This window comes from Ciconia boyciana, chromosome 1, assembly GCF_034638445.1.
Source record: "Ciconia boyciana chromosome 1, ASM3463844v1, whole genome shotgun sequence".
NCBI classification, from domain to species: Eukaryota; Metazoa; Chordata; class Aves; order Ciconiiformes; family Ciconiidae; genus Ciconia; species Ciconia boyciana.
Window position 1 is genome coordinate 114,373,676 of NC_132934.1, and position 17,029 is coordinate 114,390,704.

General features: G+C 40.7%; 1 protein-coding gene across 4 annotated transcripts in view; it reads right to left on the reverse strand.

The window, feature by feature from the left end:
• The window catches only part of APP (amyloid beta precursor protein), a 229,439-nt gene that overhangs the window by 19,258 nt on the left and 193,152 nt on the right, over positions 1-17,029 (reverse strand). For 2 of the 4 annotated variants that reach the window (XM_072844715.1, XM_072844699.1), the window contains 2 exons: positions 10,613-10,834; positions 3,658-3,711 (listed from right to left, as the gene is read on the reverse strand). In XM_072844715.1, coding sequence (XP_072700816.1) covers positions 3,658-3,711; positions 10,613-10,834 — 276 coding nt within the window. The remainder of the gene's footprint in view (positions 1-3,657; positions 3,712-10,612; positions 10,835-17,029) is intronic. The other 2 variants (XM_072844722.1, XM_072844706.1) reach the window with 1 other exon arrangement.

Consider the following 17,029-nt stretch of genomic DNA (forward strand, 5'->3'; position numbering starts at 1 on the left):
CTTGTATGAAGCAATTCATAAATAGCAAGAAACATGTCATAATCTCTTATCATTTTGTGCTGTATTAAAAAATAGCTCACTGATGACTGCTTAGCGCATCTAGATATTTTCCTTCCCTTTGACCTTTTATTATCTCTGTTTACTTCCTTTTCAGGAAAGAGATGACAAGAAAGAGATTTAGGCATAACTCTTATTTTTGTTCCCCCATTTGTGAATTAGAAAGGGGAAGGACAGTATGTGGAAGCACTAGGCTCCTTTTCAAATACCAGTATGAATCACACAGATGTTGTATCTATACTAGGAAATGTGGGTTCCCCCAACATTACTCTCCTCCTGGGACTGATGTAAATGAGATTCAAATTCAAGCTTCAACTGCTGACAGCCAAGGTGGAGTGCAACAGAGGTAGGGATTTGGACAACTGACTTAAATTTTAGCAAATGCTTTAAACTTGGTCCTTACTCAAAAGCTTTTCTGCTCTATGGATTGGACAACTCTTCACATTTCCTGACTTCACTCATAGACTTTATTTATTTTTTGAAAGAGAGAGAATGATGTGGTGAAGTAACAAGATTCCTGTTACACAAATACTACTAACAGCTAAGTACTTGCTCTTCTTTTCTGTACTGTGACCAAACTATCTCTCTTGTGGGAAAGGGACAAAGATAATCTGCATGATTTTGATCTACTTTTAAGAAAAACACAGTGATTGGTGTAAGAATGCTGGGTGGGTGAAAAGTGGCAAAAAGAAAATAGAAAAGAGAAAAAAGGGCACATGTTTGTATGTTTGTCTTAGTCCTTTCAGAGCTGATTTTCTTCAAGGATTTTGAACACCTACAAAACATTAACTTGTTCTTATTCCCAGGACTGGACTATTGCAGATTGACATGGCACCTGTATTTTCACCCTGAAGAAGCAGGTCACCGCCTTGTTCACTTGAGCAAAACAAGTAGAAGCACAAACTGGAAAGTCAGGACTCTGAAAAGGGCAAACCTTTCAGGAAATCAGCAAGAATCTGGGCAATTAAAATAAAACAAAATGTTACAAGTAGCTACATGTATTAATCTGCCTCCAGGTCTCTTGTTAATACTTTTTCATTCTAGAATAATATCCTCATTTTTCAGATTTTTTTTTCCATAAAGAATAGACCCAAACTGTGTAAACTGACTATCCCAAAAGGATAGTGACTGCAAAAAAAGTATCTCTTTTCCTTTTTTAACCTCTAACATAGAAATTTTATTTATAATTAGGAAGTAAAACAATTTTAAAGCACACATTTTTAAACTGTCAGAATCCCTTTTGTATTCCACAGTTTAATTAAGCATCCATTTACTTTCCTCGATTCCTAGTTTCAGTTTTTTGTTAAACTGAAATTTTAACACAGATAAATTGTTTTTAAAGGATGATAAAAAAACAGGTGGACATTTATGGCCAGAATTTGTATTAGTAAGTACAAACCTGCGGAAGTCTGGACCTGGTGATTAAAGGTATAAGGAACTTAAGGTCTACCAGGAAAGGTGAAGAGAACACATTTTGCTTACCGTTATATACATTTAGCACTACTGCAAAGGGACAAAATCCCTATTTCACATGCACATGTAAGACAGTTTATGCGGTGAAATTCAGAATGCAGGTACAACAGTGAGAGATTTCAATCTCTCCAGGGAAGCAACCGTCCCTCTGCACAGAGCAATGCAGTGTGCATCCTTGCCAGGCTGGAGGAGTTCACTCTCTGTGCCAAAAGCAGAGCATGGGCCTTTGCAGCACTTAAATTCTGCGCTAAAAGTGATGAAGGCAGCACAGGCCCCTGGACAGTACTACTTCTGCACTTGAGCAGAAAATTGAGGAAATATCCCATGTGATTTTCACAGTGCAAAAGTTACTGTATCTGCTGGAAATTTCAAGTCATAATGGAATAATTTTTACCTCTCCTTAGTAGTCTATTGTACACATTCACAAAGATCAGTCATGACCTATGCTAGCCATACTTTTAGTACTATTTGTATCACCCCAACCAACAAAGCACTCTATCAGAGTGGACTAAAACACATCGTTTCACTCTGAAACTAGAGTGCGGCAGCATGAGAAAATCCTTTCTCTAGAGAAGGGACGCCAAAGGTTTCTGTCACATGTGTGCACGTGTGGGGGAATAGAAGGGAGGAAGGAATAATCTTTAGTAATAAATATGGGCCTCATAACAGGAGACTTTTCAAGATGACTGAAATTAAAATAGTTAACAATCACAAACTTTAGTACGACGAGAAAATCGCTAGCTTGACTAACGTTACAAAATTTGGATTAAACATATCCATGTTTCATTTGTGATGATATTTCTACTTCTCCTGGGGAAAAAAATCTAATCCAGAAGGCAGAGATAACCCAGTACTGGGGGGGATGTTCCCTGATCCCATGATTTTTGGCACTGTTGTACATCTAGCTCTGTATCTGTTTCCAGGCTCTCTTCATGGAATGAATTAAGACTCTAGAAACAAGTAAAGATGTCAGACTCCTAAAACAGTGCTAGGAGCATGTCACCTGGCCAGCTTTGACATGTATTCCAATTGCTGTAACATATGAACTCATTTTGCTTCCCACTGTAGCAATTTCTGTAGTCAGTAAACACTGGCGAGTTATCAGAAAGATTTAAACACACTAGGAGGGTGTTGTCCATAATGATATCTAATGGATGTTTGGAGGAAAAGATGAAGGGAAAAAGAAGACAGATTGATCAGTTTGATCTGATCTGAAGAAAAAACCACAATGACGATGTGACACTGAAATAATTCTGACCCTAAAATATACCAATCTAATCTCACTATGTGTTGGAGAGTAACTTCTTCTGAAAGAAAAGGCTGTTTGCTCCCAATGGAATCAGCCATTTCTAGATAATCCTAAACAAAACAAGGGGAAAACAACCTAAAAAGCAAAAAAAGTTAGTATGAAAAGCAATTTTTTACTTTTGAAAATTGGATTTGCCCCATTTAACTTTTCCAAACGTTTGTAGCCTGACTCAAGCTAGTCATCTGCTATTACTCTGAAATCAATAGAAAGACACAGGTACCTACAGAGAGCAAATAACCACCGTTCTCTATACTAGAATGGAATGAATACCCATATAGAGGTGTCCTCAGTGAATCCAGAGGGAGAATATATATATATCAATTTTTAGATATCTGGAGTTAGCAAAGATAAGTATCGCAGCAAAAAAAATCTTGACATCCCCTGCAATTCTAAAATTGTACGCATGAATTCTTTATTAGCCCCAACTTACAAGAAACTGTATACTCTACATAGAGGATTCGACATTTCTACCATACGTTCCCTAATTAAAAGTACTCTCTGCAGTATGGGCTTCCGTGTCTACTGCCTCCTGCACCTGCCAAAGCATTATTGCTAGAAGGGATGACAACTTGATCTGACTATCAGTTCTGGGTCTCTGGGTCCCACTCCCTCTGCAAGTACCCATTCCGAACACCCTTGACACAGACAGCACTCACACAGGCTGATGGGGCCTTGTGTGGGAACGCTTCCCTGGTTCATGGCATAGCATTACATTTTAAGAGAGGGTACACCAAAGAAAAGGTGATCATTTCAGCTCAAGCAGACCACATGCATGCTGGGAAAACACAGGTTAGGTAGAAGCCATGCGAGTTATATACCTGGTCGTGTGGTGAGTCCTCTGTCTGCAGCTGGACGGGCATCAACTGGCTCAACTGGGCATGTGCAGAAAAGAAACAAAAAAGCAAACAAAAAATAAACGAAATCCCCCAAAATGATAGAGTCAACTGCTCTTCCATTGGGACAGTGCAGGAAAGACATACTGCGTAAACAAAATTACCAAAGCAACAGCTAGAAAAGATCTGCCTTCAGTTAATCCTGGAAATAAAAGGAAGGGATGGGCACAATTTCAAAAGGAAAGCTTCACAGCTGATGTGTCAATTTTACATCATATTCTGGTTACTGATTAAAGTGAGACACCATCAAAATCAAAGAATTTCTGTCTATAGAGTGAAACTATATTCGTTACGTGCAAACTTTTTCCAGTTGTCTGATCAGAATTGGCAGCAAGAACGGACATGATGAGTGAGTTCTTGCAGCCAGTCTTGATCAATGCTGACTCATAAACCCACTGAATCCTGACTCCTTTTTCCTTTCAATAGGGATTCTTTACACATTGAAAAAAGTAAAGCACATTTTGAAAATACAATCAATACTTCATTCTGATATGCTCCGATTTGTAGACGGTAAATTTGCCTTCTGATTTTTTGAAAGGGAAGCAAAGAAGAAACACCACATTCTACCCAATTGTGTGTCATACACAGTTTTAAAACTCTTGTATTACTGTACTAAGGCTTTACCAGCTGAAACCTAAGGTTGATGGAGCTCACTGACATTAATAGAAAATAGGATGTGCAAAACTTTTGGAGCTGTTTGAGTCATTACCTACTGCCTCAGTTAAGTCCAAACTGAACATATTGGAGAAGTTCATCAAAACATTCAGATTTTTTCCCCTTTGTTTTTGTTGTTTCTTTTTTTGCTCCAGTACTGTTGCCTTCCTTTTCTAACCAAGTGTCAGTGTCAGAAGGAAATTAAATTTAGACATAAAATTTTATGTCATAACTTGGAATTCAGAATTTTTAAAATAAGGTACTCTCATTCATTTTAATTTCAGGATTCAAGTATGAACCTTCTAATCGGCAGTAAGGGAGCCACAATAACACAGGAAACCTGACAAAAGCACAGTTTTCAATCATGAACTGCTCACTGTATTTGGCATCAGAAAATCAAGCTAACCTGACAATACTGCTGACTTAAGCAAGGGGATTGCCCATCTTCTTAGGAAGTCTGTGTCACTTGCTTAGTGTTCCTATGGGTTTGGCAAACAATCTACCATGCTTGTAAGTGACAGCCTATGTGGCACCCACGCCCTTTGCACACAGGAGATGACTGCAATAGCTCCTGCCTCTGGAAAAAAGCAGTAAGTCAGCTTTATAGTAGCCACAAACTAAAAATGCATCTGCACATCTGAACTGCTCGTGTTTCCAGAAGGGCAAAATTTTCATACTGCTTGCTGGTCTGGTGCTGCAGAGACAAGCCATCAAACTACTCTCCTTCACAGCAGTTCAGAGTGGCACTAGCAGACCATGTAATTGCTTTCCTTACATAGCGCTATACAAAGCCCAATTTCCATCCTTAACTAAAAACTACAATTTTGAGTATTTTCCTATTTAAGTCTTCTGCTAGGTTTTCCAATATTGTCAGCACCAACCCTCAGGTAGGTCAGCAGTCATTTTCAGTGGAAAGGATGGAAGGGAAGAAACAACCAAGGACCAATATTACCCAAATTGCTCCTGCAGCACCCTTCTCTGTTGCCCTGGCACCCGCCTCCTCCCTTGAAGGCTGAGGGGTTTTATCTCCCTCTCGCTCAGCACTCTGTAACCCCACATAGCTATGGCGAACTGAGAGACCAGGTTGTGGGTAGCAATAAAAATGGGAGTAGGTGAAGGGAGAAAAGGATGGAGGATGTTTCTGTTGTACAGTAGCATGGACCTGACCTTAGGGTAATGCAGTATTTGTGGTATTAGGTGAAAAGTATTGATAATTCTTCTTGTCATCTATAGTTTTGGAAGCACTTTACAGGGGAAAAGGCAAACATTACTGGCACATTTCATAACTGACACAAAAGTTAAACGACCTGCTCAAGGTCACAAACCAGTTGCAGGGCAAAAACTGGAGGCAAAAGCTCAGAGACAAGGGTCGTCCAAAGCAGATCGTGATTCCAGGCACCTAAGTGCAGCATGCCCTGGGCAGCTCGATACAAAGAAAGGCTGGTTTCTGGAGACCCATGAGCTGCCACCTTTTGAATTTCAGTTGTATTTTAAAACCTGCTTGCTCTTGCCCCAGTATTGATGTACACACAAACAGCAGTTAACTCTGAAAAATCTCATCCGTGGGCTTCCTCATTGCCTGCCCCACTGGACCACACTGCCTCACAACAGTTGCTATAGAGGGAAGAAGTTTAAACCTGTTACAGTATTTATCAATAATCAAAACTCTAAGATGTACTGTGTATTATTATAAAAACTGCATTCCCTTTGATGCTCCAGAATCATATTTCTCTTGAAAACACTTCCATGTACACAGAATTAAGACTGAAAATTTATTTTCCAAATAGCCTCACGGAACTAAATTGGTAGATATCTGCTTACGCTGACTACACAGGCTTCATACAGGGTACACATCCCACCTTATATCTAATGCTAAGACATCTCAGAAGAGCAAGAGAGAATGTGGTTGCTTCTCTTTTCAAAAATAAAAGAAAGCTGAATCAAAAAGCTCAAAAGTTGGTACAAACCAGCAGGCGAGGAGAGGTATATGATGCTCACCTAACAAGAACAGCGTTGAAGGGAGTAACTGGCCAAGTCATAAGGATAACATAGCACATTCACAAAAATCTCACTTTAGATTAGATAAATACTTTGTCACTAAGGCTAAGTGTAACTGCATGGTAAAACACCAAACCCAGTTAGTCATTGGCAAAATGCCCAGGGACCTTGGCAGTGTCAGAGCTTCACATCTGTTGGGGTTTTGCCCCCACCTCTGAAGGTGCATCTTTCATTGTTAAAATACAATTTCCTGACAGTTTGGTGGTGCCTTCTGCAGTCTCCTCAGAGAGCATTTTTCGTTAACCTAATTTTTATTGCAATATGATAGACATACGTTCAGCCATTCAAGTTGTGCAGTGTATTACCTGGTGCTTGGGATTCATTTCTGTGGACATTTACTGGGAAACTACCTCAGGGAAACAAGAAGGAAGGAAATACTTTCAGAAAATACTGAGCTATGCTAGACTTTCAAGGTCTTTTTATTTTTAGACTATTTTTCACTCATTCATTAGAAAAAGCAATTTTAGTAAAAGAAACTTTGCATAAAACATATCCTTTTACCTAAATATGCAGTTTAGATTGGGAAAATTTCAAATGGAGCTATGAAACCTTGAGATTATATGGCAACATACCAATTCAATCCGTTATTAATATCTCTGGGTGAAACCTGGGGCTAGATCATGGCCATGGAAGGAAACAGGCATGGGAACTACTGACAAGTTTAAAGGTATTTTTTCTAGTATTTTAACTTCATCACTTGTACGCATAATACTGGGTACTTTGAAACTAAGACTTAATGGCTGCATTTCCTTCCACTTTTTCCACAATCCCATTTTGGTTTAAGGATTCTCCGAATGGTTCGTTAAAAACAAGTCCTGGGGCTGTGACTGTGCTGGAGGGGGTGGGATCCCAGGTCCTAACCCAGCCAGCTCTAGGATCTGTGTAGTTGCCTCTCAGACGTCAATGGTCCCATTAGAAATTTGTTTTGACAGTAATGCAAATTTGCAATGAGGTCAATGATTTACCTGGTGTGCCTGCTCAGGACTGAAGAAAACTATTGCTTAATACAGTGCATCCGCTCTTTGCAGCGAGGAAGTCGAGACTCTCATTCTACCTAGAAACCCACCTGCATATGCAGAGCTGTTAGCACTCTGGATTTGTGTTCAGCAGTTTTAAAAAAGTTGACTTCAGCTTTCAAACTAGACCAAAACAGTAACAACAACTGAACTTGTAACTTGCTTGCCATCTGAAACTCCTCTGATAGTCTCTGTGAAATCTGCTGGACTAACCGCTCAGCAGATTTCCCAGATACCAGGCCATTCACATGGAATATACTGTGCTTTTCCTGACAGTGCTGAGCACCCTCAGCCCTCACCCAAGTAAATGGGAGCTGAGATGCTCAGTTCTCTGACCTTTCCTGGCATGCTCAGCATCCCTCAGCAGCAAGAGACGCTGACCATCACTAATACTGCAATGGTTAGTCACTCTATCTGAGGTTTCTCTAGCACACGATTTTTGAACTTAAGCCTTTTTTGATCAACTGTTCTTTGTTAAGAAACAGCGATGATTTGCTCGGTGCTGCATAAAATACAAAAACCTCCCTGAATAAGGGGAACTTATTGTGTGAAAAACAGAATATGCAAAAAGACCTTCAGTGGAGAGGGAGAGGAAAAAAGAGAAGGAGAAAATTGTGTCAATTGTTATTTACTTCTTGCTACTTTCAAAACATATTATAACAAGACAGACACACATCTTTGGAAGCAATTTAGACAAAGCCTGGGATTAGACCATGGCCACAGAAGAAAACAGGCACGGGAAGTGAGGACAAATGGCACAGTTAGTCCTGGGTTTCTGGAACAAAGATGTGGGAGACAAACACAAAGGGAAAAGACGATGCTGTGAAATTCCCCTTTGATACTATGGGTAAAGGTATAGAGAGGGTATTTAAAGAAAGAAGGTATTGTAGGCATCATCACATTAACAACATTGCGGTTCGGGTAGATGACAGAAGTATAATGAGAAACAAGAAGGAATTGAAGAGGTTTAAGTCATCAAATAATTTCTATTTCTGACTGTGTAGACTTAATGCTAATAATGGTTGGCCTAACAAAATTGTTTGCTGCAGTAATTTCATGACAAATACAATCCTGATATACAAAAAAACCCCTAACCCCCAACAGCTTAAAGGCATGAAAGTTAAAAGATGTTCCCACAGTAAACATTAAGAAGTGCTGCAACAAACTATGTAGTGCATTAAAATACACAGGATTCATAATTAAACAGTATGTTATTCAAGGAAAGAGAGTTTTTGTTTCTTATTTGCTGTCATACATTTTAGAAGGAGAACCACGCTCAACATACTTGCCTATGGGAATTCAGTGTCACATTGAAGTATGTACCTTTCGTTATTAAATTCTGGGCTTAGCCAGGTTTCTGAAGGAAAAAAAGGCTTGTGTGATTAAACTGTGGGTATGACTGGGTGCACCTGTCTACCTAGTAACTTCTGAACTTGGTGACTGAAATCAGTACATTTTGAAAGCTGGCAGGACAGACTTCAAAAGTAATTAATCCACCCCACCCCCCCCAAGTTTCATGAAAGCAGGCAGCGGGTATAGAAATTGATGCCCTGTATGCCTCAGCTATGGGAAAAACTGCAGCAAGAGCTGTATTGCAAAATTCCTGCAGGACAGACAGCACTAGCCAGACTGTGGCCTGCTCCTGGCAGACAGCCTTGACATGTGTGCTATAGTGAGCTGCAGCTGACTCCCCAGGAAACGGAAGTTTAGCCTGCCAGCCTGGTCAGCCATTTGTACTACTCGCCAGCACCTGACGCAATCCAGCCAGCTGCTCTCAGCCACTCAGCACGTCACTTGGCTGCAAGTGCCCTCCAGACATGTCTGGAGTCCTTGTCACCATCTCCTGTCTTCTGGCTCTTGCTGCTGGCCAGGCTGTTGAGTTTGCTCCAGCTCTCTCTGCTCTTTTTTTTGGTCCCTACCTGTAGTGCTGACTCCCTGGCGGTCTGCTTTTAGCCCCACTCCTGACCAGCCTTCTCCTCTTCCCCTCAAATCTGGTATAGTTCTGCCTCATGGATTTGTTAACCTTCACTCAGATCCTAGCCATGTCTTTTCTTTTGCTTGATCTTAGGCTTCTCTATCTCCTGGGGACGACCCACTTCGATCACAAAACTGGTTCTGACTCCATTGATTTCACCTGGCACCAACACTAGACCTGGCAAGTCCATGTCTACGTCCCATGTTTCATCTCCCAGGCACCAGCTGCCCACAGTCACTCACGCATCATGCTGGAGTGAGACTAACTGCGTAAGGTGGGTCTCAAAACTCATTCTGAGAGCAAGTATAGCCTAAGACAGTGGTTTCAAAAGACTTCTGGAGGATGTTAAAGTCTATGCAGTTCAACTACAAATCACAGATCCATAAAACACAAATTTGCCTGAAAAAAGACTTCTGTAGCTCCAGCCTCTGTGAATCTACTGCTGCTTTGCAGTAACAAACTTTCACTACTGTGATTAACTTAGCACTGAGTTGAACTGATAAAGGAAAACAAACACAATAGGAGGAACTTGAATGACATGATCGAAGTCCCTCAGGTTTCTGATTAATTGGCTCTGGCACCTAAGTAAGCTACCAATTTGAGATTATACATAAATTATTATACATAAATTATTAAAGTATTATGCAGTCACTGCAATAAATTAGTCCATGAGCAACATAAAATACTCCTCAGGAAGAAAGTTTTCACTAGCCAGTTACATTGCTGAGTATGCAGAAACATTTCTGCAGTATGTTCCAGAAAACCAGTGCTGGGGGAAATAAAATCAACTCTCATGCTAGGATTGTGCTGGATCTGTAACCATGTTCATGCCAGCAAATAAAAAGCTCATCCTTAATTAAAACACTCATTTCATCATGGCACAAATCTAACAACTTATCTGTTTCCCTTAGCTCATTGCCATGTATTTTTTAAAATTGTCACTCGTAATTTGCGGGAACATTGAAATTTCAATATGTGTCTAAATTCCAAGTTTTAGTCAGGATTTTTTGCTCCATCAAAGAGATGCAGCTGACACAGCAGACCAGTTGTAAACTTAGATTTGAGAACCTGTATCTTGCTTACATCAGAAGGACGTCGGTTTTCAGGAAACAACGTGAAGAGAGATCACAAAGCTCAACTCAGAATATTCTGTGGTTTCTCCCCCTATTGTACATACCTTCATTTTCAGTATTGGCTGGAACAGAATCAACACCAAAGGGATGCCATGGCTGAAGGTCATCTAGGCTGAACTCTCCATCCACTGGAAGAAGTTCAACTGTGGTCTTAGTTTCCGTCAATGAAGGCATGAGAGCATCATTTCCATAGCTGATTCTGGGTTCGCTGATCATATTGGCCAAAACATCATCAGAATAGTTTTGCTCTTTCTGAAGTAATTCATCTGCAAGGAAATTTCAACACAGAAACTATCTGAAGGAGCCGGCATTTCTGAGGACCTATTTCCAATGCTATTGAAGTAATAATTTACTGTTATGAGATTGTTCTCTTATGATAAAGAAAAACATAAAGGCTCGGAATAGTCAAAACTCTGTGATAAGCACTGCTGCTAAATAAGGCATTTTTTTGCAACATCGAGCAGAATCGTTCAATACCATTTCCTACCCACTTTTCCACCGCATAACAGATCACAGGTCTGTGCTTTACAAGTCCCTGGACCCTTCCCTGCCACTTTTAAAAAAAAGCACAGATCAATTCCCTTCAACTCAACATGTTGCCATAAGTCAACACACAAGAGGTCCACAGGAAGGAATGTCTTTTTTATTTCCCCTTCCTCTTAAATGCTCACTATCAAAGCTCATCATGGCTCTTAAATCCCACATCACCACAATAGTTACTGTATTAAATTAGGCTTACTATAACACACTGAATCTGAACAAACATTTGTTCTTTTAACATATATAACTTTGCCAAAATACTGAAGTAGTTCTTTGCTAAAAATCTCAAGTAGTAATACGTGTCTGTAGGCAAATTATTTTACAAGCAACCAGAACCTAAACCTGTGTGATATTACCTAGGTTGTTTTTTTTCTGGACTCAAGCAAGGTGAGAGCAATCAAAGTACTTTTCAGCTCCATCAGGTGTACAGGACAGACTGTCCAACTCAGTGTTAAAAGCAAGCTTAGAGGTTGTGTGTGCTTCATTATTCCAACTCCCTTCTCACACCAAAGTTAATCTACTCTTGATGTTTCCCTTCACCGCCATTTTTTTTTGTAGGAACAACACACTACTTGCAAGTACTTTGAGGGAACTTGGCGCACAAGAGCACATTAAAGTAAGCAAGCAATTGCAATGAAGAAGATAACTAACTGCTAATAATACATCAATGTAATTAGTACGCTGGCGTTACAGAGCTAAATAGTTCAGAATCAAAGACTGCAAAGGTTACACAAGTGCTTGCACACACATGACAGCTGTTGATTAAAAACCTTTTATTAAGACTGGCTTCTCTTTTCACTTTGTTAAGGACCCCCTGACTGTCACTGCTTCACATTCACATCTGAAACCTGTAGCAATTCAGGGACAGGAATCACCACTCTACTTGATAGACCCTTTATGTCACTCCATAGGGGCTCACTTATTTCCTAGTATCGTCAGTGAGAAAGTGCATCTACATTTCTATACACACCAGAGCTTTATGGCCCTCAGTAAAATCTTTTGAATGTTATTTCCCTCCCAACCTTACACCGCACCATACCACCACAGAAGTACACTGCACCCATGCAGCAGCCCTCATTAAGGATCCCCAGCAAGTCACGAGCATTAGAGCTGGCGCTGCTTCAAGTGCCTTTATCAACGATGATGTAGTAGGGCTCTGCTCTGCAATATGGCTCTTAAAGACCACCTCTTAGTGAGACAGTTGATGCAACTCTCTGCCACCCCATTACTACACCAGATTCAGAACATCAAAATTAAAGAAAAAGTTGTAACACCAGCCCTGGGGTGAACATGGGTCTTGAATCTTGAAAAATTATGTTTTAAAACAAATTTTCCTGTTTAAACAGCAATTGCTTTAGTAGTCAGTAAGCCTAATGTATATAAAAAATTTAGTTCTGTGATTTAATTTGTTCATTAGAATGACTTACTAGGACAGTATAGAAAGCCTACGTTAGACTGAATTGTTTTTCCCTTCATGTTCATTTTATTGAAAACAGTATTATTTTATAAGATACCTACTAAATCTTCAGCATCGAAGGCAAGTCCAATTTTTGTCTCTTCACTGCACTTACACTAATCCTTTATCAAATTAAAGTGTCTCCTTGTATTAGAGGAGAGACAGGCAAAGTACCTCGATATTCTGAGCAGACACTGTATCACATGACAGATGCTAATTTTCATTAGCTAGGGATGAAGCGACTTCAGAAAAAATGAGCTGGATGTTAGTGGCCTGAGCGAGGAGTCTGGTGTCCAAGTGCCTTGCAGGGAGCCATGGGTGATACCAGCTGAGCACGTTATAGTACCAAGTCATCACGAATCACGGGGAAGTGAGTATTACAGCACTGCTGAGCATCTTAGTGCCTGCATGCCTTTCAGACCCAGGAACCAGAAGGGTTTTGGGGTGTAGCTGCCCTTGTTCCCACTGTCCTCCCTGTCCCCAGGGGATCGTGTGGGGCAGCTGCAGAGAGCTGTACCCATGCAGCGGCAGGGAGCGGCGCTGGGGGTGCTGTGCCCTGATCGCCCCTTTTCTCTGGGTGGTGCCGACCTTCCACGACTCCTGTCTTCTCCACCGCCAATGCACTCTGTGTTACCTGCAGACAGCTCCGGCCCTTGGAAAGGGACAAACGGTGCATGGAGAGGAAGGAGCAGAGAGAGAATGACCTGGCCTCCGGCGTCAGAGGAGCGGCACCAGGGCTGGCACTGTGCTCAGGGGAGGCCACAGTGCAGGCACGGCTGGGCCCACCAGGCTGACAGCGAGGAGCACCCGACTCCCATCACGATATCATGATTATATCAAAATCCCTAGAGGCTGGAAGGGATGTGTAGACAAAGTCTCTCTCTCAATGCTACCCAACTGGGAGCACGTCGTCGCCGGCGCTTGCAGGCTCCATTGTTTCCCATTCAGCTGTGGCGCACAGCACGGACATTAACTGACCCGCACAATAGCTCAAGTGAGGCGGACAGATATTACAACCAGCAGATTATGATCGCATCCATTTCACAAGCAAGGAAACAATGGCCAAAATGAATCAAGCCCATCTGACATGATGAATCAGCCACTGAACGATAGCTACAAATTGGAAGTTCCTGGCTTAGAAACTGTGCTGGAGTCCATCAGACTGAGGCAGCTGCGTCTGCATTGAGTAAATGATTTGCAAACAATTGTTTCAATCTCTAAACTGCTAAAAAAGTTTGCCCTAGGATTTCCAGTTATCGACACTAGCTGGTGAAGTCCAAGATCAATTCTTCAGTGTTGATTTTGTTCAGAGTATTGATGGCTAGTTGAATCATCAGTTACGCTAATGGAAAGCCATACAGCCTCGCTGTTACCCATCGGTAGAGTACTCCCTCCCCTTACCACAGCTGCCAGCTCAATTCCCCCACCCTGCAGAAGACAATTCCCCTAAATAAGCAGGGAGTACAGACACAGCTGGAGGCTAGGATGTGCATTCAAGACTGTTTCAGGGGTTTTCTTTGTGTGGTGAATATCTTCATTATTAGGTGCTGAAAATAGAGAGATTCTAGGCTGCTCTTCAAAATTTCACCTCCCATCAAGCCAACAGGACAAAAACCCCATGACAATCTTCCTATAACAGACTGTTTGTTGCTGTTATTGCTTGGCTCATTATCTCCTTGTAGCGTTCTGCTAAGTCCTGCCATCGAGAAGAACAAGAAGGATGCTGAAACTTTTTGTTGCTCTGAGAACATGTACTCAAAAGCCACCATGACCTCGGGAAAAACCCACACTCAGTTGGGACCTCAAACCTCCCAGCAGCTCTGGATTTGGTGTGAGAGCGCACAATTGCTGGTTCTCCTTCAGGCACCCAAGGTTCTCCTTCAGGCCCTCAAACCCTTTCCTTCTCAGGATGAGACACAGGCTCACTTCTGGTACTTCAATAAAATGCTTCTCAGACTTATCATCTCTAAGGAAGTTTCACTTATTCTTGGGCTCACTGCAGGCATTTCTCCACAGGTCATTACTACCCAGCAACAGCATCTAGAAAAACTGAAGCGAAATATGTTTGGGGAACTAGATAGAAGGGTAATAACACTACAACCTCCTCTCAAGACTATTCTCTTATCCCACAAAGAGACACACAGAGCCACAAGCAAAGAAGGAGCAGAGGAAAAGAAATAAAATCTATTAAAAATCTTCTGGTGGATGCTGGATTGTTAGAAGCCATTCGTCCACAATGCCCCTAGACCACACTTCTACTTGTAAGGCTTTGCAAAGAGCACTGTACTAGCAAAGATACCATGACACATCCCAATAGAGGTGATGGAGTCTTAAAGTGGCAAAAATAATGCTATTTTGTAACTTTATCTACTTTTTATTGGCATACAAATTGTTTTCAATGTTGGACTCGGGGCATACTTACCCCAGCCCTTAACTGGTACAGCTATAATGACAGAAATTTCATGTGGAACACCTCCACTTGCTGCCCCAGAACACCAGCAATCCAGTAGTTATTTTTCAAACCATCTTTTTTGTTTAGTTCATAGTTCATTATTTAAAATTTCCACAAGTAATCATAATATTTGATTGTTGTGTTTTCTTTTCAAGGAGCCTACCTACCAGATGAAAAGCTCTGCTATCACTGTCACATGCAAGACTTTTGAATTTACTTGAAAAGCAGCTTTAAAATTGGCAATTGTAATTTTGAAAGTTCTATAAAGTCATTTAAGGTCTTAAACCAGATTAGAAACAAAGTGCACCCAAAACACCTCTTCTAAACACTAATTAAGGCACCATCAAATTACATGCCACAGTTTTGACCCAACACCAAACTTCCTTTGTAAAACGACATCTATGTGATAGAATTGATTCAACAAATATAGGTTTGGGAACCAGCTCAAATAAATTGGTACAAATGCAGAGTCCTATTGCTTCATACTCATCGCCTTATCAGTCACCATTCAGTCTGAACTGAACCATATGTTTTTCCCAAAGTTATGGTTGCTTTTGAGTATGTGCTTTCAAAACGACAAAATTAAAAAGTGTCAGCAACCTCCTTATTCTTCTTAATGGCAGGAATTACAGAGTGCTTGAGTCACAGCAATTGCTTCATTTGCACATGCATGCATATTATACCAGTTTGAAGACAGTTTAAATCATGCAAATGCTGTATGTCACAATGAGGATTCACTACACAATCATTTATTACAGTGCCCGTGGTAAGAGGTAACATGTTTAGATGCAGCTTTCAGTTGTATGCCTACTTTATGGGATAATTCAATATGTCATAGTTCATAACCTTCAACACGATCATGTGCCCAAAGGAGTTGCACTAATGTAATGCAGTCAGGTTTTAACTAAATTTGAACGTCTGCATCTTGTCAGCTGTATGAATCAAAACTCCCCCAAACTGGTAAATATGAAAACAAGGCCTCCTTAAAGGCTTTGCCTTGGTAAATACTTCAAAACAAAACAAACCCAAAACATTATTTCCCTGTTTATCTGCATTTGTATTAGAGCTCCTACATAAACTGACAGCATACTTGTAACCCGCAGTTATGCATGCAAATGAACAGACGTATTTCACATTCAGAAAGCCCATATAGTTCCCCACAAGTCATTTCTACTGAGATGTGTTGTAAATAAGGGTTTATGCGGGGAACTCCCAAATACAAAGCATTATTAGCACAAGTAAGTGTTTTTGAGAGGTAACACTTAGGGTTCAAAGTACCTGCAATGAATGCAAATTCTACAGAGTCAGAAAGGTAGTTAAGTCACTTGAATATCCTGTGGGTTTCATATACGTAACTTACTGCATCAAGTAGGAGTTCCTCCTCTGAGGTCAAAGGACGGAATATACCAGAAAATACCATGGGTATTTCCTCCAGCCTCTGCACAAGTCAGAGGAAATTTCAAGCACGTGCTTAATTTTAATCACACTTAAGTCTGTGCCTAAGCACAAAGAGTTAAGCTCCACTGAATTTCAAGCATATTGTTATTCTAAGGTGTTTTGCTGAATCAAGCATTATAAAATTATAATGTTACATACTACTAGGTGTCATAATGATAATATCATCAAGCTGCAAAACACAATTATGTGGTATTCAGTGTTGAACTAATTCATTTGTATAGTACAAGTCAAATATAATTTAGAGAGCAACTCTGATGAGAACTTTATTGGAAGTGACTTGCCTACTGGAAGGTGTGAGAGTGGCTTTGTTGCCTGCATGCTTTGAAGAAGATGATAAAAGAGCGATATGTTAGATCATTACTATGAAATACTGGAAATGAGCCCAACCTGCAATGCTCAGATCCATATTGACAGAGAAACATGACCACCCTGTCAGATTTAAGCTTCTTCTCTTCTCCTGATTAGCCTGTGAAATTACACCACAGGTCTTCTCATCTGGAAGCTTTTACAGTGCAATATGTCTCTCTCTCAAGGTTAAACTGAGACTGAAAGAGC